The 24,252-nt window shown below is 36.4% G+C and overlaps 1 protein-coding gene across 2 annotated transcripts in view; it reads left to right on the top strand.

The window, feature by feature from the left end:
* Positions 1-24,252, top strand: part of LOC149087774 (ATP-binding cassette sub-family A member 2-like) — a 167,783-nt gene that overhangs the window by 86,088 nt on the left and 57,443 nt on the right. For both annotated transcript variants that reach the window (XM_089231689.1, XM_089231688.1), the window contains exons 17-30: positions 493-596; positions 934-1,048; positions 3,129-3,319; positions 3,447-3,597; positions 4,832-5,036; positions 5,841-6,023; positions 10,338-10,408; positions 10,737-10,846; positions 13,639-13,770; positions 13,983-14,063; positions 16,998-17,194; positions 18,311-18,493; positions 19,911-20,159; positions 22,825-23,097. In XM_089231689.1, coding sequence (XP_089087815.1) covers positions 493-596; positions 934-1,048; positions 3,129-3,319; positions 3,447-3,597; positions 4,832-5,036; positions 5,841-6,023; positions 10,338-10,408; positions 10,737-10,846; positions 13,639-13,770; positions 13,983-14,063; positions 16,998-17,194; positions 18,311-18,493; positions 19,911-20,159; positions 22,825-23,097 — 2,245 coding nt within the window. The remainder of the gene's footprint in view (positions 1-492; positions 597-933; positions 1,049-3,128; positions 3,320-3,446; positions 3,598-4,831; positions 5,037-5,840; positions 6,024-10,337; positions 10,409-10,736; positions 10,847-13,638; positions 13,771-13,982; positions 14,064-16,997; positions 17,195-18,310; positions 18,494-19,910; positions 20,160-22,824; positions 23,098-24,252) is intronic.

The following is a 24,252-nucleotide window of genomic DNA, read 5'->3' as shown; positions in this document are numbered from 1 at the left end:
TAACCAAAGCAGAGTATGCAAGCATTTGAGTGGCTGAAACAGTGTGCAAGCATGTGAATGACTAAAAGAGTGACTTAAAGAGTGTGAGCATATGGGAGTGACCACAAGAATGACTTAGGCACACGGGTGTACTTGCAGGAGTGAGGGGAGGCCAAGCTGGAATTATAGTACAAGGTGGCAAATTCGAGGAAAGAATATTTAGTGTAGAACATTAGACTAGAGTGGGAGAAGGACAGCAAAATTTGTGTAGCCCACAGACTGCAAAACCATAAATATACCTCTGGTCATGCATTATCTTTCTGGATTCTGTTAGTTTCTCTCTTATTCATTAAAAAAAAGATTTATAATAAGCTAAATAAGTGATATTTGGATATGAAATCTGAATTGAACATATCGTTTTCTTTCTTCCCCCACCATGGTTTTTCTCTGATTTTTGAGTTAAAACTTGAACAGCAACCTGATTGAGCAAGAATTTGTTTTTTCCTCTTATAGGACATACTGGAACGAGCAATGATTAGCATTTATACCGAACGAGATGTGACAGAACCTGGTAGTTACATACATCAATTTCCATACCCCTGTTACATTCAAGATCAGTAAGTAAAAATTTAGTTTCTGTACTCAATGGTTCATTGCATGAATTTTCATTTTATATTTTAAAATTTATCACATGTGTTTAACATTGTTTTAACATGGGAATTTATATCTTTTTTTTTAACATCTCCTTGATTTGAAATTTACTAAAGTGTTTCTGGGGACTAGAACGTAAGGAAATTATTTAAAGTTTTTTCTGATGTCAATCAAAATAGGATTATTATTTTTAAACATGCTAACACATAATTCAGTTTGATTTCAACTTCGAAATTTCATGATTATATTTATTTCAAAATTGTTTTATGGGAAATCATAATTGTTTTTCTTCTCTGATTTTAGGTTTTTGTTCATGATTGAACATGTGATGCCCTTGTGCTTGGCCATTTCCTGGGTCTATTCAGTTGCGATGCTTGTACAGAATATTGTGTATGAGAAAGAGCAAGGCCTTAAAGAGGTGAGATCATATGATATAATAATTTTCAGCCACTGTGGTGATCGAGTGGTCATAGTGATGGACTCACACTATGGTCCTGGGTTCGAACCCCACCGTTGCCACAGGGGTGGTCAGCTGAAGTTGGTTTTCTGGAGTTCCTAACTTTGAGGCGAGAATGCGAGCAGGTCTCCCCATTAAAAAGTCTCCCCACAGAGAGCAATAGACATACTATGGTGCAAATATTCATTCATCACACTTCACTTCTGAAATATAGGTGGCAGCATTGAAAAATCAGACACAACACTATTTATGCACTCAGACTGTTAGATACACACACACACTTACGGCAGAATTTACTCTGCAGTAAGTTGCCCGTGGTGATAGACCAGAGTTGTGCTCTAATTGAAAGAAAGAAAGAAACATTCATGTTCATGAGTTTTGAAAAAGAGTGTACGACATATTATTGCATACCCAGGTTAAGTTTTGGAAATCCAAAAATGTGAGCAGGCAACAAAATAAAATGAGAAGGATTCTCTTCACTGTGGATCACTTATTCAAAGTTAGAAAATTTCAACAATTAAACATTTTACAATTATTAGTCAATTTCCCTTTAATTCTCCAATTTTAATCTAAGAATTAAAGTTATATTTTGAACTATTGACAGTTAATTTTGATGCCGTATCACAACAAAACAAAAAGTTTAGATCGCACCAAAATTCAAGATTTTTGGTGGACTTTACATCTCAGGTGACTTCCAAGTCATTCGTGAGTTCCTTCTTGACTACTGGAACCAGCAATTCTCCAGGAGTCATTGAAATCAAGAACTTTAGTCCAGGAACCCCTGTAGATGAACGTGTCAACATTTCTCCATTACCACTGAGTTGTTCACGCAGGAAGATTTCAAGATAGGAAATATATCCAAACAGTCCATTTCTAATCTCTATATGAGAAAACACCTGTTTTTGTTTCAATGAGACTAAACTCATAGGATATCTCAAGATGGGAACATATTTTAGTACATATCAAGCTAATAAATGTCCCGACCTGCCGGAAACAAAATAGTTAATTAATCACTAGATAATTAAACTATAGAAGTTTCAGCTGGCAACTGAAGATTCAGGATTTGCATAATTTCATGTCACCAACATTTTGTCAATAAAATTATTTTGGAATGGCAACAGGAATAACATCAAATAGGGGAATTGATCTGGTTCATCCAATGAGTCAAATTGGATCTGGGGAGTCATTTACGCTGTGAAAATATTATCAACAAGTGAATGAATCTTGGGGGGGGGGGGGGAGTGTCTGCTACCAATCACTCAGACAACAAGTACAGTTATGTAGTTCAATTATTCATATGATACAATAAAAAAAGTATTGCGGCAAAACCAAGGATGACATTTCACTGTGATTATTAATTAATTAAGGAGATTACCAATTAATTGATGAGAGGAAAATCTCAAAATTGATGAGAGGAAAATCTCAGAATTTATGATAATTCAGAATTAATGAAAGAAAAAATTCCAGATGATGAAAATTCAGAATTAATGTGAAACAAAAATCCCAGTATCAACTGAAATTCAGAATTGAAGAAAAATATCAGAATTGATGAAAATTAAGAAAAAAAAAATTTCCAGAATTGATGAATCCTGTGAATTGAAAAAATCCCAGTATTCAGAGTGATTGAAATTCGGAATCGATGAGAATAAAAACTCAGAATTTAGAATAAATATAAGAAATAATTCCAGAATTAATGAAAATTCCAGAATCAAATTAATTGAGGCTCAGACACCTTGTTTACTACAAAAAAAAGAAGTAATTACTGAAAGTGTGGGCCCCAAACCATGGGGCAAAGCTGTAACTAGGCTGGGGCACTGCCCCTGGGCTCTGAGCCGAATAGAGGTCCCACAAAAGTTTACATTTGTTTTGCATAGTAAGAGTTTCAAGAGGGACCCCCCAAGGAAAAGTCTGCTTGAGGCCCTGGAAACGCATACTACGGCCCTGCCACGGGGCCTGATGTTACTGCACCTGTCACACACCCCCTAAGGGTGGCTCTGTAATACATGTACAAGGTATATGTGAGGTTAAACTTTTTTTTCAGGTGATGAAAACTATGGGCCTTAACAGTGCAGTACATTGGCTTGCCTGGTTTATCACAAGTTTTCTACAAATGAGTGTCACTGCAGCTATTCTGACTGCCATTTTGAAATATGGCTTGGTGCTTACATACAGCAATCCATTTTTGATTTTCTTGATGCTAGAGATATTTGTTGTGGCAAATATCACATTTTCGTGAGTAATAATTTTTTCCATGTGAATGCAATTTCGAAATTGTAATTTATCTTTCGACATTATTTTTGTTTGTTTCTTTCTTGAATACAATTAATATTTTGTAAATCTCTCGAATTTGTGTTTTTAGTTTTCTCGTTAGTGTTGTGTACTCGAAAGCAAAATTGGCTGCTGCTTGTGCAGGAATCATATATTTTCTAACATATGTGCCTTACATGTATATTGCTGTGAGAGAAGAGGCAGCACATGACCATATTCCAGCTTGGCTCAAGAGTTTGGCTGTATGTACTCATTTTGTTTTCAGAAAATATTTTTAGTGTCAAATTTTATGCACTAATTTTTTTTTTAATTTGTAACTATTGTGTAGGTTACTTTCTGATTTTATTATATGGGGTTTGAGCTAGAGAGTAATGTAGATGGGCTGACAAATCATGAGGTAGTTGGTATGCACCAAATGAGTGAATGGCTCATAGGATTCTACCCATTGTCAGCACATCAAAGAGAGAGATCATGTCAAAATCATGCCCTCCAAGTCATTGTAGAACAGTGTTTCCTTACCTTACCCGGGCCACGGCATGAGTTATTCTGGGCTGTGAGATTGTATTCATGATCCTTTCTGAGCGTTTTTCATTGAGTTACTGAATGGCTTATAGTCACAGTTTAATGTTAATTAAATGTTTAATTACATGCAGCATATTATTTCAATCCTCAAAAAATTGTGTAAAAAAATGGAAAAAGCTCAAAAAGCAAGGAAATTTCAGAAAATATTAAAAATCATTGTCATACGATAATAAATTTAATTTATCAATTAATTAATCATTTCAATTAATTATTATTGCTAATAATTGTATAAATAGTATGTTATTAATATAGTAATTAATTTTAATTGATTATATTTATTGTCTTATTAACAAGTTAGCTTTAACGAGAGACCAGCCTCTCGACTTACAGAAATTCAATTGACCAGTCTATCTCAGGATTTCTTACCTTCACCTATGGGTCGCAACCAAAACCCAAGTCTTGAGGGCTTCCAAGATGGGTAGTTTGAATCCACTAATAGCCAGGATTTCTTGAGCTATTGGTTGGGCCTAAACTTGGTTGCAAAGGTTTCAGACGTGGGTGGTACATATCTACTTACAAGCAGGGGCTCTTGAGTTATGGGTCACAACCCAAACGTGATTCACAGGGGCTTTCTAGATCAGTCATACAAATCCAGTCCTGTTATAAATACACTTATTGTGTAACTGGTTTCACTAATTTTGTAAGACAAACAGTCCCATGTGTCATGAAGATGATCTTTTATTGATTTTGGGTTGCAGCTGGAAAAAGTTAAAACCCTTTTGTCTATCAACTCTCTCATTTCATTGGGACACATTGTATAATATCACATCTAAAACCTTATTAATCCACCATTTTCTTTATAAAATATTTGCATAAATTTATGTATTATAAATACTGATGAATTCGTCTAACAGTCACCAGCCAATTTCTTTTAAATGATATGTTTGTTTCTAGTCGTTGCTATCTACCACAGCATTTGGCCTTGGTGCAAAGTACTTTGCTTTCTATGAAGAAGTTGGTGTAGGGGTTCAGTGGTCAAACATAGCAACATCGCCAGTTGAAGACGATGAATTCAGTTTACTGAACGTGGCCATCATGATGATTATGGATACTTTTATATATTCAATCCTGGTTTGGTACATAGAGAATGTTCATCCTGGTTAGTATATCCACTGTCTTTTATCAGTCTATCAATACCTTGAAAGAAATCATTGGAATAAACTACTTGTGGACTTTATAAGAAATATGTATATTAACTTTACTAAATTTTATTGAATCCAGTCACCATATAATTATAAAGCATTGTACTCTTAGATATCATGTGCAAATGATATTTTTAAATAAGATTTAAGAATTGCAATTGGCCTGGTTGCTAAGAACTTGTCTACAGAATCAAAAGATGTCAGTCTTGTGAGTTTGATAACTGTTCAGTCCTTATAAGAATATTTCCTGATTCCTCTCATGAACAGAAAAATTAGCATGACAAATCTATGATATTTGGTCAGGACATGATATCTCCAAAAAAGGGATTTTTGATCTAAAAGTAAGTCTTCCTAATTATAACTAATTAGAAGTGAGATAAACGCACAAATCTGTGCGTGTGGCTAAAAAACATGCTGATGTATGATATTTTCATTTTTTTCATTTGTGTTTGTGTGTATGCTTTCTTTTTTATTTTTAAATGACAATGAAAATGTTTATGTCTCAAAAATGTGATTTTGGAGTTATCATGTTCTGACCAAACACCACAGAAATAATCTTGTAAAATTGAATTCTAGCATGTGTTTTGATTCAAAATATCTCCAATTTATTTTTCCTTAAATAAAATTGAAGAATTCGAGATTCAAAATAGCAGATTTATTTTTTGAATAAACTATGGAGTAACTGTAGGTCTTGGTCTATAGGTCGTGCAGTAAATGATTGTGTTAGGACAAAAATGACCTGATGGTTATTTTATAAATAGGTTCTTATGGTCTGCCGAAACCTTGGTACTTCCCATTCACAAAAAATTACTGGTTTGGTGGAGCCAGAGCTGATGTGGAGTGCAGTTGCTTCAATGACTGCTGGAATCGCATTCTTAATTACAAAACATGGGGTCTTTCCGTCATTGAAGATGATCAAGCATGCGCAATGACAAATAGAACAAGTGAGAAAATTATTCTTTTCAGTTATTAACTTATATGCATGTTCACTGTTAATTTCTGTCTGATTTCAATCTGTATTACAAACTCTAAAAGTCTTTTTTTTTTATGTTTGAAACTCCATAACTATATGTTGCACTAAACAGGTCAAAATTTTTTGCAATTTCCAGAATAGATAATATTTAGTGAGCTAGAGGAACAACCATAGTCTGTGATGTTATAAGCTGAGATGTTAAAATTCAAATACATTTAACCTTTATCGATTCTAAATTCATACTGTAACGAATCTATTTTCCCAGTATGGATATTTTTACTAACTCTCTGTGGCCTTACAGCACCTAATGCGTTTTGTTTGTTTATACGTTGTTAAAAGAAGTTGAGAAGAGAAAATCTATCTCCCAAGAGAAGAGAATGTGAGTTGGAATGTGGCTTCCATTCTGTACGGTTGTCTGTTTTGAGTGTGCTTCGAAATAAAGTCTTCTTCGTTAAGCTCCGTAGTTTCGTGCTTTAATTGGACATCCCTCCAATATCAAGTGATTGGGGATATTCCGCCACCTCACGGAAAAGAGACGCACCTCCTACTCGACGTCCTCTTATAAAACTGGCGCCCAACGTCGTGGCTCGAACTCAAGGCAGTACGAAACGGACATTCGATCTCAACTGTGAGGTTCCTGATAGCTCCTAAAATCGAAATGGCGTACTTGGCCAAAGGTAAGAAACGTGATTTGATCCTACTCGCTCTAGAATTAGGAGAGGAAGTTCCGAATGATTCGCGTGTAGTAGATCTCAAGCACATAATAACAAAGTCCTCCGGTTATGAGGAAGAATTCGTGAAAACCCTGCTTGCTACTATTATCGGAGAAAGAGAGGGAGAAGAAGAACGAGCTAGAATAGTTGAGGAAAGAGAAGAAGAACGAGCTAGAATAGCTGAGGAAAGAGAAGAAGAACGAGCTAGAATAGCTGAGGAAAGAGCTAGAATCGACGAAGAAAAAGAACGATCTAGAATAGCTGAGGAACAATCTAGGATCGCCGAAGAAAAGGAACGAGAACGTTCGTTTGAACTTGAAAAGATGCGGTTGCAGCTTGAGTTTCAACGACTCTCGCAACCGGCAGAAGAGCCATCCGTCGCTCTCATCGATCAGCCCAAGTTCGACGTGAAGAGGTTGATCCCGAATTTCAATCCGAGTGAAGATGATATGTCGCTATTCCTAAAGTTGTTTGAAAGACAGCTAAAATTCTTGAAAGTGGAGAAGGTGAACTGGGTTGCGTATCTGCTGGGAGTTTTGCCGAATGAAGTTGCTAAGCTCATTGCTCGAGAACCTGAAGATAAGGCCCATGATTACGACCACATCCGGGAGGTTCTCTTACGCCGTTTCAAGCTGAGTGCGGAAAGGTTCCGGCAGCTCTTCTCTACGCACAGAAAATCACCTGGAAGTACCTGGAAGGACTATCACTTTGAGATCCAAAGTTATTTCGAAGGCTGGCTGTCCGAACTGAACATTAGCAACTTTGACGAGCTGAAAGATCTGATGATTTCGGATCAGATGAAGAAGAGGATTCCACCCGAAGTAAAAGAACATTTTCTGGATGTTTGGAGTGAGTGGACTACCCCTGATGAAATCGTGGAGAAGCTTGATGCTTATGATAACCTTCGAAACAAAAAGAGCGAGATCCAATGTGAGAGGAAGAAGTTGCAGTCAAAGCAACATGAACCCATTAGGTCCCCAGTGCGACAAAGAGACTTTCATTCTAATCAACGTGCGAATCCGGAATCGGAAGATGCAGGACGTCATCCTGTCTTAAGATGTTATGGTTGTGGGGAACCTGGTGTTACCAAGTCCCGATGCCGAACGTGTAATCCTCCAACGGATAGACCAGGACCCAGTGTCAACGCTTTGGACTTATATAGTTTATCATCCCATCCTAATACGGAATCGAAAGATGACAGTAGCAGTCATATCCTAAGATGTTACGGGTGCGGAGAACCTGGTGTCGTCAAGTCCCGATGTCGAACGTGCAATCCTGCCACGAACACCCCAGAAGTTAGTGTCGACGAGTTGGACTTTTACAGTTTCTCAACTGAGAGACGTCAAAAAAATGCTATCGAAGTGATGATTTGTAACAAGCGCGGAGCAGTGTGTGCTGACACGGGTGCCACACATTCGGTGGCAGGGGAGAAGCTATATCATCTCCTACAAGAACATGGTTTGCCCTTTTCCCGCAAGACTATCGTTATGAGACTAGCCGATGGATATGCTCGTAGAGCCGAAGTCCTAACTACGACTGTGGACATTAACGTCCAAGGTAAAGTGATTCCCACCGAGATGATGGTGTTACCACAGGCCAGAGAAAACCGAACCCTTCTCGGTACCGACTTTCTCAGTGATGCTGGTATCGTCCTGGATGTTCAGCAAGGAAAGTGGTATTTCTCTGAAGCTCCTGAGAAGCGACATCCGTTCGTCGAAGGCCCATCTGAAAGCAGTGCCCCCCTGGCACTACCTGCTGAGTCACAATCGTGTCGACTTCGTGAAGATAAAGGTACCCACCTTACTTCTCAGCAACGAGAACTTGATTCATCCCCGGCGGAGTTCAAGCGATGCTTCAAGCCAGGGGGAGGCCCGATACCTTTCATCGAGCAGCGAGAACTTTATTCCTTCTCAGAAGAATCCCATAGATGCTCCAAGTTAGGGGGAGGAAGACCTTTCCTCAAGCACCAGATCAACAAGAGTGGTAATGACAGGGTATACCGCTGTAAAGGTGGCCCTGGAGAAGGCTACGGAAAGTGTCGTGTTTCAAATTCTCGCTCGACCTTGCGAGGAAGGCATGCTTGCTATAACTGCGGTCGACGTGGACACGTTGCCCGAAGATGTTGGGATCAGATAGTGTGTTACCAGTGTAAAAATCGTGGTCATATTGTCCGTAACTGTCCAGGCCGCCACGCTGATAAGCTATCCAGCAAAATGGGTAAAGGAGCCAAGCAGTGTGAGCAGTTGAACTTCATTATAGTGGAGAACAGTTCACGGACTCTCCGCGAGTCCCAACGTGGGAATGATGTTTTGGATAAGATCATTGAAAACGTTGAGCCTACTCAGGAATCTGAAGATTTCCTTAACGGGAGGAAACAAGAACTCGTCTTGAATCCCGTAAACCAGTACCGATTCCAAAGGGAGTTGACTCCATTACGAGATGCTGAATCCCCAACCGCGGTTTCCCGGACCCCAAGAGAGCGGCGTTCTTTAAAAGTGCATCCGAATCCTAGTGGGCGTCTTGAGAATCGGTGCGATTCAAGGACCGAACTTCGACCTGACACAAGAGTATCGGCAGTTTCCCGGAACTTCCCGCTGTGTCCGTCAGGAACTACTCCCAAAGGAAAGATGGCTGTTACTGGCTCCTCGCCGAGACGTCGTCGGAGCCAGAGGGGGAGATTGTAACGAATCTATTTTCCCAGTATGGATATTTTTACTAACTCTCTGTGGCCTTACAGCACCTAATGCGTTTTGTTTGTTTATATGTTGTTAAAAGAAGTTGAGAAGAGAAAATCTATCTCCCAAGAGAAGAGAACGTGAGTTGGAATGTGGCTTCCATTCTGTACGGTTGTCTGTTTTGAGTGTGCTTCGAAATAAAGTCTTCTTCGTTAAGCTCCGTAGTTTCGTGCTTTAATTGGACATCCCTCCAATATCAAGTGATTGGGGATATTCCGCCACCTCACGGAAAAGAGACGCACCTCCTACTCGACGTCCTCTTATAAAACTGCATAAATTATTGTCATATTAGCCAAAATGTGTTTCACGAGGTTAGACTAAACCAATAAAGTGGTTAGCTTAATGATATGATATGATATGAATATGATTTCTTCTATAGGAGTCCATTTCAGCATAGAAATTTCAAACATTTGGGAATGACTTAACTTTCAAAGTTCTCTTTCCATGGCTATATTGATTGGTAGTATTTTATTGTAGTGACTGTTAGAGCCAGATAATTTACAAAAGTAGATTGATAAGTGTGTAGTTTTATTGTCATTGTCGTTACCTATTAATTCTGAGCAGAGAAAAATTTCATATTGTCATCATTTACCTATGGACACGTAGCTTTTTCACAAAACAAGAAAAACAAAACAATGAAAATATGCCAAAAAATGCAAAATTCCTTTCAAATTACAAGGAATTTCATATTTTTCTGTGTATTTGCCTTTTTGATGTTCTTGTTTTGTTATTATATCAGGCAAAGGATTATTTACTTTTAACGCTACTATACCTTACTATTACTTTGATTTTTAACATCATTGTTAATGAAAATTACAATAACGTTTCCACTTACAGGCGATAATCAGTATTTCGAGCCAGATCCTGTTCATTCAGTTTTAGGTGTATGTATTGAAAATCTAGTCAAGGTAAATGAATGCCTCAGTGTTTTTTTTTTTGTGAATTGTGATAGAAAAATATGAAAGTAAAACTATGGCTGTTAATAAAAGTTCCAAAACTAGAGTGAAATTTATTGATTTATAAAAAGTTAATTAATAATTTGTTCTGGTTTTTTTAATATCATATTATGTATCAATATATCAGTTAGTATAAATGATTGATAAAAAAATAATTTGGTGCAAATTTACTATAGAAACTTTAAAAGCTTTACTCAAACTTCTTCCCTTGAAAATTAAACAGATACATAAAATTTTCTTATCATTTGAATTCGTTGCCTATTTTCGTCTGTTTTTTTAGGTATACAAGAGTTCAAACAAAGTAGCTGTGAATAAGTTAAGCTTGAATCTATACGAAGGCCAAATCACATCTTTTTTAGGTCACAATGGAGCTGGTAAAACGACAACAATGTATGTATTACTGGCAATTCCATCTTATGATATTATCTATGATGAATTCAATGCATTTTTTTTCCATAAATGGATTATAATAACTTTTCAATTGAAAATAATGTGATAATAATCTTGATTATATTAATGTTGTTTCCTGCTGTTTATTGAAACTTACTTGATTTGTTCAAAAAAAGACCAAGTCCAAGTTTATATAGGTGATGTTACTCTCCACTTATTAATGCAAGATTTTACAGAAAACTGGATATTATGTGTAGAGATAATGATTTTTAAAAGAAAAATTGACTTGTCGCTATGGAGAATCAAATCTATATCCCCCTTGCCATTTGGTGGTCTTGACATTTACACAGAGCCATAACTAGGATTTTTGCCACCCGGAGCAAACATGATTTTGCTGCTCCCACAACTTAAAAATTTGATAATTTTATTGGGGTGTTCTTTGTTTCCATATAGAACTTCCACCTTCTAAATTTTTCCGCCTGGGGCAGTTGCGACCCTGCATTTATGAACTATTAGCTCATGAGGAGTGAGTCATGTCGGACTGTCTAGGGTAGGGTTCTTCAACGTTTTACGCTCAAGGACCACATAAAAAATTTGTCACGTTCAGCAAGCCACTCATTAATGGCATGGGGGGGGGGGGTGCCGATCACAAATTAAATGCCCAAAGACGATCACAAATTAAATATATTTCAAAATATTTTATAGAATTTAAACATTCAATTCAATTAATTTTAACAAATATTAATTTTGAATGATTTAAAAAAAAATCATTTCAAATTATAGTGTCAAAAAATTCCTTTTTTGCTATAATAATACATTTTTGTTACTGGAAAATGCTTTTGAAAGTTGGTAAATCTGAATTTTTCTCAGAGATTTCTTGTGCCTCCAACCAATCTCAGTGTGTCCAACTCCCCTGCCAAAGGTTGATCCCACGTACGCTCAGATATGACCAATTAAAATGAGACGCGTACTGCATACTTTATGATTCCATTATGTGGCATTTTCATTTTAAAAAATTAAGCTGAATTGAAGTAAGACCAATTATTTTAGGTATTTTTTGCATTGTATGAAATAGAATGAAAATGGATGATTTTATACATATATATATATATATATGTTGAATTAATTACGCACCAAATAAAAAAGAAAATTTTTGGTTACTTACATTACGAATGGGAGTGGATGTAATTCCTAAATTAATGTAAACTTGACTGAGTTTTTGCTTGACTAAATTTCAATGTTGGGCAAAATTTGTGTTGTTGCTATTCGTGAAGTATCCTCCAAATGCTGATCAGTCAGACGTGTTCTAGTTTTTGATTATGTATTCTTAATTCGACTAAACAACTATTCACATATGTAAGTGCTGTCAAATATAGAAGATATGAACAATGCATATTTGCATATTTCTGGATACTTTTCTTTGGACACATACTTAGAATAAAAATCAATTAATGAAGGAATTTCAAAAAAAAAACTTGCATTTAACTGCAGAGTCACATTGCAAATTCACAAATTCTAATTGTAGCTCAGGTGGAACACTTTCGATATCGACCGAGAATGGTGAGGAAAATGTTTTCATAGAAATTTCGTTCTCATGGAAGTCGGAAAATCTGCTTCTGAATTCCATTCTCAGATTTGAAATGCACTGTCCATAATCGTCCAGTTTCCAAGTTGTAGATCTATTTACCAACTTCAATAATTTTGTATGCAGTTTTTGTTTTGCAATTGATGTTTCCAAAGGACTAATTTAGTTTCGAACGCTTTTACATTACCATAAAAATTATGGACAAGTAGGTCTTTTCCCAGTAAGTGGTAGTTTAGATCATTCATATGACCAGTGACATCGACAAGAAATGTGAAATCTCCCACCCACTTTTTATCTTGAAGCTCTCCAGTAAGTTTTCCTTTGGATTTCATGAATTCATCACCTTCCTCCTTCAAGAAAAACCGGCGCTGAAGCATCTAGGGATGACCACTTTTCTTGAAAAAATCTCATTTTTTCTTCAACTTTCCTTTTTTTTTGTTATCACGGTTTGCCATTGTGCATTCATTAAAAGGCTTCTGATGAAAGGCTTCAAAGACCTAAAACACAACTAAACGAACTGTACCAATATTGTAGAAATCCTTTTTCCAACCAATCAAGATGCATACATCCACCTGCTCCTTTTGCAACCATGCACCCGAGAAATATGATACCATGGAAATTCCGTTCATTTCTGCTTTCTCCCACTCAAGGAGAATGGGATGTACTCAAAGTTATTTATAGTAAAGAAGTGTATGGTGTGGTTTAATTTTTCGTTGAAAGCCTTATTAAGAAGATAAATACTGTACACTGATCAGAGCCTGTCCTTGTTATAAGTCTATATGAAGCTGGGTGACTTTTTTTTGTTGAAATCTTCATTTCACCCTATTTTTGAATGATATTGTGTCAATCAATCAAAATGTTTTGGCAGGCCACCAAAATAGCAACGGCGGGCCACGGGTTGAAGACCCCTAGTCTAGGGCATAGTTTCGTTCAGCAAATGCGTTTCAAAGAAGAAATATTCTATCTGCTTTTATGGGTATTGGTAGTGCACCCATCCAGCATGCAAGAGAACGCGGGTTAGATTCCTGTAAAGGCAAATGAATTTTTCTTTCCGCAAATCACCATCTTGAATAAATCTTACATTCATTCAAGTGAGACGAAATTTTTCTTGGATGCTTTTTTTGAGGAAACTTTTGTTATGCTTTTCAAAAATTAAGCATGAAGGATAGGTTTAATATAAAATGAAACATGGTTTTTTTTTCAATAGGTCCATCTTGACTGGTCTGTTCCCCCCATCCAGTGGTTTTGCAAAAATTTATGGGCATGACATCAGAACCGAAATGGATACCATCAGGAAGAGCATGGGCATGTGCCCTCAACATAATGTTTTGTTTGAAGAGTAAGTGATTGATAAAGATATGTCCTGTCCCCCCTGCATGAATAAAGTCAAAACTGTTTTTTGTAAATGTCCAAAAACAAATCACAATAGTTTTATGTATTACTTTGAAAGTAATTTAAGACATGAGGGAGCAACATAACTGTATAAATATGTTATAAAAATGTAAGTGTATGATGCACCTAATTACTGAATAATGCGCATATATTTTTCAGATTAACTGTAGAAGAGCATCTGTGGTTCTATGCTAGTCTAAAAGGCACTAAACTTAATAAACTTCCTGAAGAAATGGACAAGTGAGTTAGACTTTATATTTTATGGCGATTTCTGTAAGTACAAGAATAAAAAAACCATAATTATGGCTTCTTAAGAATCATTACTTTTCTCATACAGAGTGATTCGGAAAGAATCGTTCTCCTCCCCTAATTAGATCATGGCATGCTGCTGTGTCTCACTGAAGAGGTTTTAGCAGGTGGTCGAAGAAAACCTGGGCCATGATGGAAGCTGTTCTTGTGTTCTTGTTTTAGTACTGCCATCAATTTTTCAAACTGTGAGTTAAATGTAATGATTGAATAATTGCCTGTTGCTCTCTGCAACAAGACTTTTTATCGGGGAGATAGGCTCACATTTGTGCCTCGTAGTTGGGAACCACAGAAAACCCCAATTTCAGTCAACCACCACTGTGGCAGCGATGGGATTAGAACCCAGGTCCTTGCAATACAAGTCCATCACTATGATCACTCGACCACTACAGTGGCAAAAAGAATCATCCTATATCAAAATATTTTTTTAATTAATGACATAATGTACAGTAAACCCACCCTTTTGCAGACAGATGGGACAAGTTCGTTTATAAAAGTGGGGGGATGACTGTTAATCAGGGATTGGAAATGCATACTTTTGTACAAGGGAAATTATTATTTGGTTGTAAAAGAGGGGTAACCGTTATGAGGGATTTTACTGTAATACACATGAATATAAAGGTAAATTGTCAGTTTTTTACAAATGTTCATTATGTCTTCTTTTAGTTACATGTTTAACCCTCTGTTGGGCACACCTAATCTGTGAGATGGAGTACCCATTTTTTTTGTGCCAAATAGCAGGATTTACCCAGAAAGGGGCAGGGCCTTTAGTAGGTTCTTTGGCCTCTCTGGTGGTCGAGTGGTCATAGTGACAGACTCGCATCGTGAGGATCCTGGTTTGAACCCCACCATAGTGGTTGTCGACTGAAGTTGGTTTTCTGTGATTCCCAACTTTGAGGCGCGAATGCGAGCCGATCTCCCTGTTAAAATCTTACCACAGAGATTAACAGGCCTACAACAATATAGTTATTCAATCATTACACTTCACTCATAGTTTGAAAAATTGATGTTAGACGTAAGCACTACATATAAACAAATTTCACATCAGGTTCACTACACACACATTCCAACATGCACCAATTCATTAGAAGGGCCCCAAATTTACGTAATGTAGTATTACACTCAAATTTTTATAAATTTTATTTGGTGAAATTTTGTAAAATCAAAGAATTTTTTCCCTAAATCACATCATACTATTTCCAAAGTGCCCATTATTAGCAAACTGTATTAAATTTCAATTATAATATTATATCAATCAGTAATAGACTTTATACAGCATGTAAAATGAATGCACCTATTGCAATATTAACTTCATGACAAAAATATTTATATGTGACAGTCTTTTGTTCAATTCCTCAATATTTCACGTCTTTTTGACCATAAAATGATTTATGAAAGTTTGCATGTTTGATCAACATGAAATCCTCAAATCTTCATGAAGATTCTGTATATTTGCAATGCAATCTGATCTTTTTCAGACGAACTACAAACAATTTTCAGCCTTGGTTCAGGTTGGTGACACAATGCCACAAATGTTAAATAACGCTAGAGGTTTAGAAGTGCTAGAGGTTAAAAAACTTTTTTCAATAGCTAACATTAACAATCGTTTTTGGTTTTTGAAGGGGAAACCAGCTCTATCGGTCAGTGCTAAATACAATTTTTTCAATAAGTACACTTCCTGCTGTTTGACTCCAATTGTGGAAGTCACTAAACAATTCTCACATCATTCTATCATTTTATATTCTTCATTCATAATGTATATGTGGGTGTGTATCTGAAATGCTGTACTTTATTCTGATTGAATACTTGTTCATAGACGCAGAATTCATCTCGATGTATTTATCTCTTTTTTTTCTTTGTTCTGTCCTTGAAATTATATTGTAATTATCCATGCATGCACGCACTAATACTTTGTGTTCATCAGTACAGATCCACATGATCTCTTGATGAACTTTTTTCTCATTATTATGTAACTGGCTATAATATCCGGCACTGCCCGGGTTTTCTTCAATTACTGAGAAGATTGAAAAAGTGACAAATATTGTAAAGGCATATGAATGTCTGAAACGCATTGCTATGGACCACAGTAACCAAAGTAAACATTCCGAAAGTGATTGTTGAGGCCAAGGAGCCATTGTTGCTGACAGTTTTTGCCCATTTTGGGCATTTGTCCTGCTCTGACAAACTTTTAAAGTAGCCTATTGTTCAATCTGGGTCTTGTTTGGTATATGTGCAAAATTTGGCGACGATCGATCTAAAATTGTAGATTTACATGTAGAATCACACACACACACACACACGAAAAAAAACCAATTTTATATATATAGATATTTCATTATGGTAAATAAACTTCTAGAAAAAAATCATTCTTATTAAAAAGGATAAAATCACCAGTTTGCTCAAGTCTTTTACAAGAAAAACTGTCATCTTAGCTTTATTGTGTATTGAAGCTGAGATAACTCAAAAATATTAGATTTGGATGATATTATCAATGATTTTGCTCATATGAGAGTGCCAAAAAATGTATTTATTGTAAGATATTTCACGGGGAATTTTAGATTACATTTCTCATTTAAAATAGTGCATATCATTTTTTTTATCTGTTTACAAATCACATTTGCTGAAGTGCTGACCTACGGAACATCTTCTAACACAGTCGAAGGGGAGGGGCTCCCTAGTACTTCTTTTGCCCAAGCCCCCATCAAGTCAAAGTCAGGCCCTGTACTTATTGTTTTTAATTTTTTGAAAAAAATATGTGTATATCATTTTTTAAATAGAATTATTCTTTCTAAATCAACCTGTATTAAAAAAATGTCATGTTATGATTGATTTTATTGATTCCAGGTTGTTTCTTCGTCTATTTTTTAGGATGATAGATGACTTGAATCTTCCTTTGAAAAGGCATAGCAAAATAGATGTTTTATCTGGTGGAATGAAGCGCAAACTGTCTGTTGCCATTGCATTTGTTGGTGACTCAAGGGTTGTGATTCTTGATGAACCTACTGCTGGTGTAGATCCATACTCAAGAAGGGCAATATGGGATTTAATCTTGAAATACAAGAATGGTAGATAAATTTCTATTAATTATTTTTTTAATTCTTAAAAAAATGTAAATAATATAATATATATATAGACGAGCAAATATAGATGGCATATAAGCCACCTGACAGCTGAGTATTATTGGGGTACGTTCCAGTTTGACTGAATTGACGCCAAATCTTGACCACAAGCCTTTAAGCAGTTTTTTGGAGGCAAATATTTTACCGTACACTCTTAAATATTTTTCTGGGTAATTTCTAACTGATTGGTTCATGCTGGAACATGTGTTCTGAGTGTATATGCAGCTCCAATGTATGTATGTTGTCAGAGTTGTTTTGTGTTCTTAAGCTGTTTACATGAGTCAGATTGCGTAAGAATGGGGTGAACATTAACCTGCTTGGCAACTTTCTACCTTGTAGGAGGTAAAGGAAAAAAAGAAGGGGAAGAGATTTACACCATCTTCTTTGCTAGGATTTTGAGTTTCCCCTTTCCCATAATCTGTTGCCTTTTCCCCCCCAGTTGTTGAGCAATGAATACCAGGATTTTTATTTCTCATTTAAGAAGGGCATATTTAATATTAGTATTGCTGCCATCTGTTTTCCATATCTTGAAGTGAAAATGGCTGGTGACTGAATATTTCTGTTTTGGAAGTATTTGTGTTGAAGGTCTCCCTGTGCTCTCTGTAGAGGGACATTTTCAAGTGAGAGACAGACTCACATTCATGCCTAAAAAAGTGGGAAAAACTGCAGCAAACAAATTTCAAAACTGTAGGTCCCAGTCTATTTAAGTCTTGCGAGTGAACTGGCCATGGTGTGACAAAAATTAAATCAAATTAATGCTCAAAATATAACTATTTTTTATTTTATTTTTTTTATTTTATGCATAAGTAAATTTTATTTTATTTTTATAATCTCGATAGAAAAGAAATTGAGTTGTGATACGTTGATATTCATACTATTATCCCCCCCCCCCCGATTCTGCATGAAAATTTGATTGAAGGCATTTTTCTCTCTGATATGTAGATAGTCTTAAGAATTATTATGTCATATAATGAAAAGAAAAGTGTCCACTCATGTGCATAATAGAACTAAATACTTTATTATTGATACAAACATTTTCAAATCTTATTCTATTGATTTCAGGTAGAACAATATTGCTTTCAACTCATCATATGGACGAAGCTGACATATTGGGCGACAGGATTGCAATAATTTCAAATGGTCAACTCAGATGTTGCGGAACATCTTTGTTTTTGAAAAACAACCTTGGAGAAGGCTATCATTTGTATATTGTAAAAGAATCTTGCCCATCTGAAACTGGAGGAGGTAGGTTTTATATAACAAGGAAATACAAATGACATACAAATACAAAGGCCACAACAGACAAAATGCCCTATGAGGAGGCTGAAAAAATATGCCCATGATAAATATGTCAAGTCTATATCACTCTGTTGGTAAGGTCTTCAAACCCTTTACAACATACTCCAGTCCAGGAGGGAGAACTGAACTCAAGGGTGGCTTGGGCGAGGGTGCAAGGGGTGCGGTGCACCCGGGCAGCAGTTAGATTTCAGTTGGATACCAAAATTTTGAATAATTTCCACAGTTTGATGACAAAGATGTTGAGAAAACATGGGAGAACATGCAGAGCCTGGAGCCTTAATACCAGAAACAAAAATGTACTCTGTCACTAGGGGGCAAGTGCACATTTTGGTGCCTTCAAACACTAATATTTCTGGAATGGTCTCTCTCAAATAATAACAAAGGGAAAATTTAGCTTCTTACTTGTCTGGCTCTGGACCACTAGAGACGAATTTGGAATAAACTAAAAAAAAGTTGCCTCGTTATACTTCCTCTTTATGGGATAAGTGTGAGTGGGATAAGTGGATAAGTGTGATCATGGCCCTCACAAGGGCAGTGCTGACAGGTATCCAGCCTGGGAAGACTCTAAACATTTTTTTTTTTGTTTTTTCACACTATCAATTTACTATAGAGGGAGCCGCAAAGGTTCCAGCCTAAGACTCTGCTGTAGGTTGTGGGTATGATGATGCTTAGATTCTTATGGGAGGAACTATATGCCATCATTGTATAGTTTTGATTACCTATTGTGTGTGTGTGTGGCATGTGTTGTTTCAATTTTAATCATCTGTTATATGATTTCAGATTGACGCTCGTTTTTATATATATTTTATTTTTTGTTGCCTTCATCTGAGGCAACAATGTTTTGTTGTTTATAATAGAACTTTCCGGATACACCCATCCTCAAGGAACGCTTCAATATCTCTCTGAGATTGGAAGCGGGGTGTGTCCGGTCTTCAAAGGGAGGTGGCTATAATAATGATGGCTCGTCAATAAGAGCTGTGATGTGGATAAAATTATCTGGTGTAATTGAGAACAGTAAAATTATTTTTGACCAAAATATGGGATATTTTCTTTAAAAGCAGGACATATGATCAAGAGCATTTTGTTCATTAAACAATCGGGAGTAGCTTTGTATTAAGAAAATCAGATTTATCCCAGGATCACTTAGGCTAAATCCCTGTCAGCCACTGGTGAGGGTCATCTTTAGTTGTGGCACACGAGGCTTTGCACCCGGGTGGCAGGTAAGCTTGAGTTGTCCCTGACTGAAATAGAATTTCTCATTTTCAGTCTTCAGTATTCCATAAAAGTAAACGATGCCAGTTTGTGTCCATAAATGCTACGTTTAAAGTACTTATTAGATTGATGTTTTTTTTCTTCTGCGCAGTAATCTGTCAAGAGAGTACAGTCACATCATTCATCTGCCAGCATGTCAGTACTGCTTTTCTAGCTTCAGAGAACAAACGTGAGCTACATTATATTCTGCCTGTGAATGAACTAAGAAAAGGGAGCTTTGAAAAACTTTTCACTGCCCTTGAATCTAGTTTGCATAATCTTGGAATATCCAGTTATGGGATTAAAAATACTACTTTGGAGGAGGTCTTTTTGCAAGTTGCTGAAAGTTCCCAGCGAGATGGTAAGTGTGTGCTTATACATTTACATATAAAGTAGATTGTCTTGACTGTCTGGCCTCCGTACTATCCGGTTTAGTTTAAAAACAATAATACTGTACATTAAATGAATTACGATATTACCTTTTTCACATTTGTGTTATCATTTATCAATAAACAGTAAAATGAGTTTAAATAATTTTTGTAAGAACACTTAGCCTATATTTTATGTTTTGTTCAGTTTGAAAGTTTGTGTATTTGTGCAGTAGTGTTTTCCGACTTTTTTTGGTGTAGTGGACCCCCCTTTAGTGAAAGTCAAAGCATCACAGACTGTAGTGATGATCAATTTCCATGCTGCTAAAATGTGTTGTTTTTATAATTTACATATCATAAAAAATTGAAGCAGTGTACTCTGCTTACAAATGCCTCGGCTTATAAATTTTTTGGCTAAAGAAGATTTTTTAGTGATTTTTCTGCTTTGACTTACAAATACTGATTCGAATAACAAATATGTTTGTTGATATGGAAACATGCATTTATATAAAATACGTACACTGAAAGCTGAATTGCTCTGCTAACAAAGTTGATTCATTCCGGAATAACATTCATTAGCTGAAACATGATTTCTCATAGATTTCTGTAGAAAATTGTTTAATACACTCCACATAATGCCCAAAATTCCAAGATAAGTTTCTTAAAACTGCAAACACCAACCATCATCAGAATGAATGTCACTCGAGTCTGATTAATTCCTGTCCACCTCTGATTCTTTTCCCAGATGTACCTCCACTTCTCTTCCTGAAAGTTTTTGAACCATTTCATGTAAAATGAAATATTCTGCTAATAGAAAATGAATTTTAAAAAAAAGGAGCCTGTGTTTTCAGAACACGTTTTCTTTCAGTGAAAGACTCTCAGCATCAAACTGAACAGTCTGCACATTCTGGGAGCTTATCTTTACCATCTGCATGTATTAAACACAGAAATGAGCTGATCAAATCACGAATGAATGGGGACACCTATAAAGTTGACTGTGGTATATCAACACCAGACTGAGCCTAATGAAGCTGCACCAGCTTTTTTAGACTGAAGCTAATTGGTTGCATACATTATGTGAGATGAATAGATTTTCGGTATCTCATCTTCTTGCAAATTCTCATTTACCCATTCGTGAAGCAGTTCATTTTAGCCTGTGGTTTTTTATTTTTTTTATTTTTTACAGCTGTCCTTGGTGTTTTATGAAACTCATCTTGGAATTTTGTGCATTATCTGGAACGTATTAAACTATTTTTTACAGAAATCTATGGGAAATCATGTTTCGGCTAATGAATGTTATTCTGGAACGAATCATCTTTGTTGGCCGAGGTATCACTGTATTACAATTTCACAACACTAAATGTGTCCTTCATGTAATAATAGTAAATGAAAATGGGGTCCCACAGACCCACGGGGATCAGTTGAAAAGCACTGCTTTATACTGTACATGATTTTATGTATCCTGCAATTAAGTTATAAATTATGAAGTTCATCTTGAAATATGTGCAATATCTTTATTTTTGGACTTTTTCTGTAGTGAAGTTATAAAACAGAACAGTTCAAGAGTATATAATAAACATTTATTTAGTGATCGTTTCAACATCAGAAAGTATGAATAAAAGCAGGTTTTCATATGAAAAAGATGTTTTCAATGGGGGAGCAGAAAGTCAGTACTGTATTAATTATAGAACTTTTGCTGGCTTTTCTGTTGTTCATTTCCCTCTTCTGCTACTTCTGTACGAGTATATTGCTATCCAGGGATGGGAACTAACATAAATACTTGTGACATTAAGACAGTAAATGGTTGAAACCCATGTTCTAACCCTTTTTGCTCATGGCCTCACTGATTAGTGAGACAGTTTCTACTTATTGAATTAATTTTTTAAGTAAATTTACAGCGAACAAAAGTTTCATAAATAAGAATGATGTCCGTTTACGCCTGGGCTAAAGTTCAGTCAACTTTCCTCTTGTCTTGTAAGGATTCTAAGCAGGGCCATCTCAACATTATAGGCTCCCCTGGGTAAAGTGATGTTGTGGGAGCCCATACTTAGCTGGAAAGTAACAGTTGACATTAATTGCTTGGGGACTTAAAAGGGGACTTCTGCAGTCTTTAAAGACTGTGGAAGTCCCCTTTTTAAAAACACAAACGGTTCACATATATACGTACTTACATTTGAGGATCACAGTACCCCATCTCATCATGTTAGTCCTTCATGGATATGAGGCCCTAGAGGTCATTATCAGATGAGACCCTATGGATTAAGATAGCCCCGTCTGTATGAAACAGCTGTGCTGGATTCCAAATATAATCTCACTTTTTCCTTTCATTTTTCATTTAAGAGCTAGATTTCCTCTCATCAGAATTTTTTTTACACCTCTCTATGACCCCCCCCCCCCCAAAAAAAAACCTGTCATGTCCACTTCCACTTGATTTTGCCTTATGACTTCCTTAGAATATCCCAGGACCACAGGGGGCACCAGATTGAGAAACACTGGTCGTTATTAACATCAAAGTAAGATACATTAAAAAAGAAACTAAATTTTTATTTATTAATTGTTTTTTTTTTCTTTTTTGCATTTTGTAGTACCAGGATGCACATGTTTGTAGAAAAATCTATGTTAGTGAATTTCTAATAATTTCGTAACTTGTGTGTGCAGACTTCTCACTCGGCAGTGATAGCGGTATGAAAGTCTCAAATTTGAGTGGAACCACTAATTCTGTTTCATGCCCCATCGAAGATGAAAAGAAATCAATTTCGGAAACACAAAATAATCTGAGTGAAGAAATGGAAGAATGTTATACTGAAACAAATGGGGATATAACTGCGAATTGTGATCATTCACCTGCCAATGTAAAGAAAAATGCATCCGATGGAAAGGCTGATTACTATCAACTAAAGAATAATTGCTCAACAAAAGACACAGATGATGGTACAAATTAGATGTATATGCATGCCGTAGCTTGGGCTCTATCTAACTAATGTGCATGGCCTTTGCTCCGAAATACAAATAGATATTTGTGTATGCATGAGTAATTTCAGCTTAAAAAATATGGTTCTACTTTTTGTTTTGATGCTAAAATGAAAATTTTCTGTGAAGACCACAAAAGCATGATTTTTAAATTATTTTTCATTGTTCTTTCTTGATTGATGTATGGCATTAATTTTCTATGTACAGTGCATGCTGCTTAATGCGATCACGTCAGGACTCGGGGTTTCTGACAACAATAACTGATTGATAACTACACTGCTCAAAACAAATAGGGGAGCAAGCAAAAAAGTGAAGAAAACCGTGCGAGACAGCCACGTATTGGCATACAATGGGTAGTACACGCGTATCAATGCGCAATACAGAAAAAAGTTTGGAATTAAGCTTTAATTGTAATTTTCCGGATATTATGCTGAGGTGAGCTCGGAAAGAAAAGTCATCACGTCTCCGCCGGGACTCGAACCCAGGCCCTCTTGCATACCGGGCAAGCATGCTACCATCTACACCACTGGAGACACATGAATCTGCCTTCCAAATTTCACGCACTGTGTCGTGAGGCGCTAAAGTAGAGGCATTAGTAGCCTCTCTTAACTTCAGGAAATGGCCCCCGGGTGGGACGGTTTTTAGAGAGATATAGATGGCTTTTTTCTCAGCCAGAGATATCAACGAAACAGTAATTTTCCGGATATTATGCTGAGGTGAGCTCGGAAAGAAAAGTCATCACGTCTCCGCCGGGACTCGAACCCAGGCCCTCTTGCATACCGGGCAAGCATGCTACCATCTACACCACTGGAGACACATGAATCTGCCTTCCAAATTTCACGCACTGTGTCGTGAGGCGCTGAAGTAGAGGCATTAGTAGCCTCTCTTAACTTCAGGAAATGGCCCCCATTTCCTGAAGCTATGGTGAAAGCATTGTTTTGCAAAAATATAAGTGGGAAATTATTCAAGAGTTAATTATATCCAATTATCCCGAGATTTGAAAATTTTCGTCAACATCTTATGAAGGCGTTTTTTTTAATTACAAGAAATAGAGTATCAATTCGAAATTAAAGGTAGAAAATTCGTGAAATGTTTACGACGTGGGGGTTTTCAACG

The sequence above is a fragment of the Pholcus phalangioides genome, unplaced genomic scaffold (genome assembly GCF_987345545.1).
Source record: "Pholcus phalangioides strain wild (caught in Gottingen) unplaced genomic scaffold, Ppha-v1.0 ptg000004l_1, whole genome shotgun sequence".
NCBI lineage: Eukaryota > Metazoa > Arthropoda > Arachnida > Araneae > Pholcidae > Pholcus > Pholcus phalangioides.
Note: the sequence above shows the minus strand (reverse complement) of the source record. Positions and strands in the feature narration are given on the sequence as shown.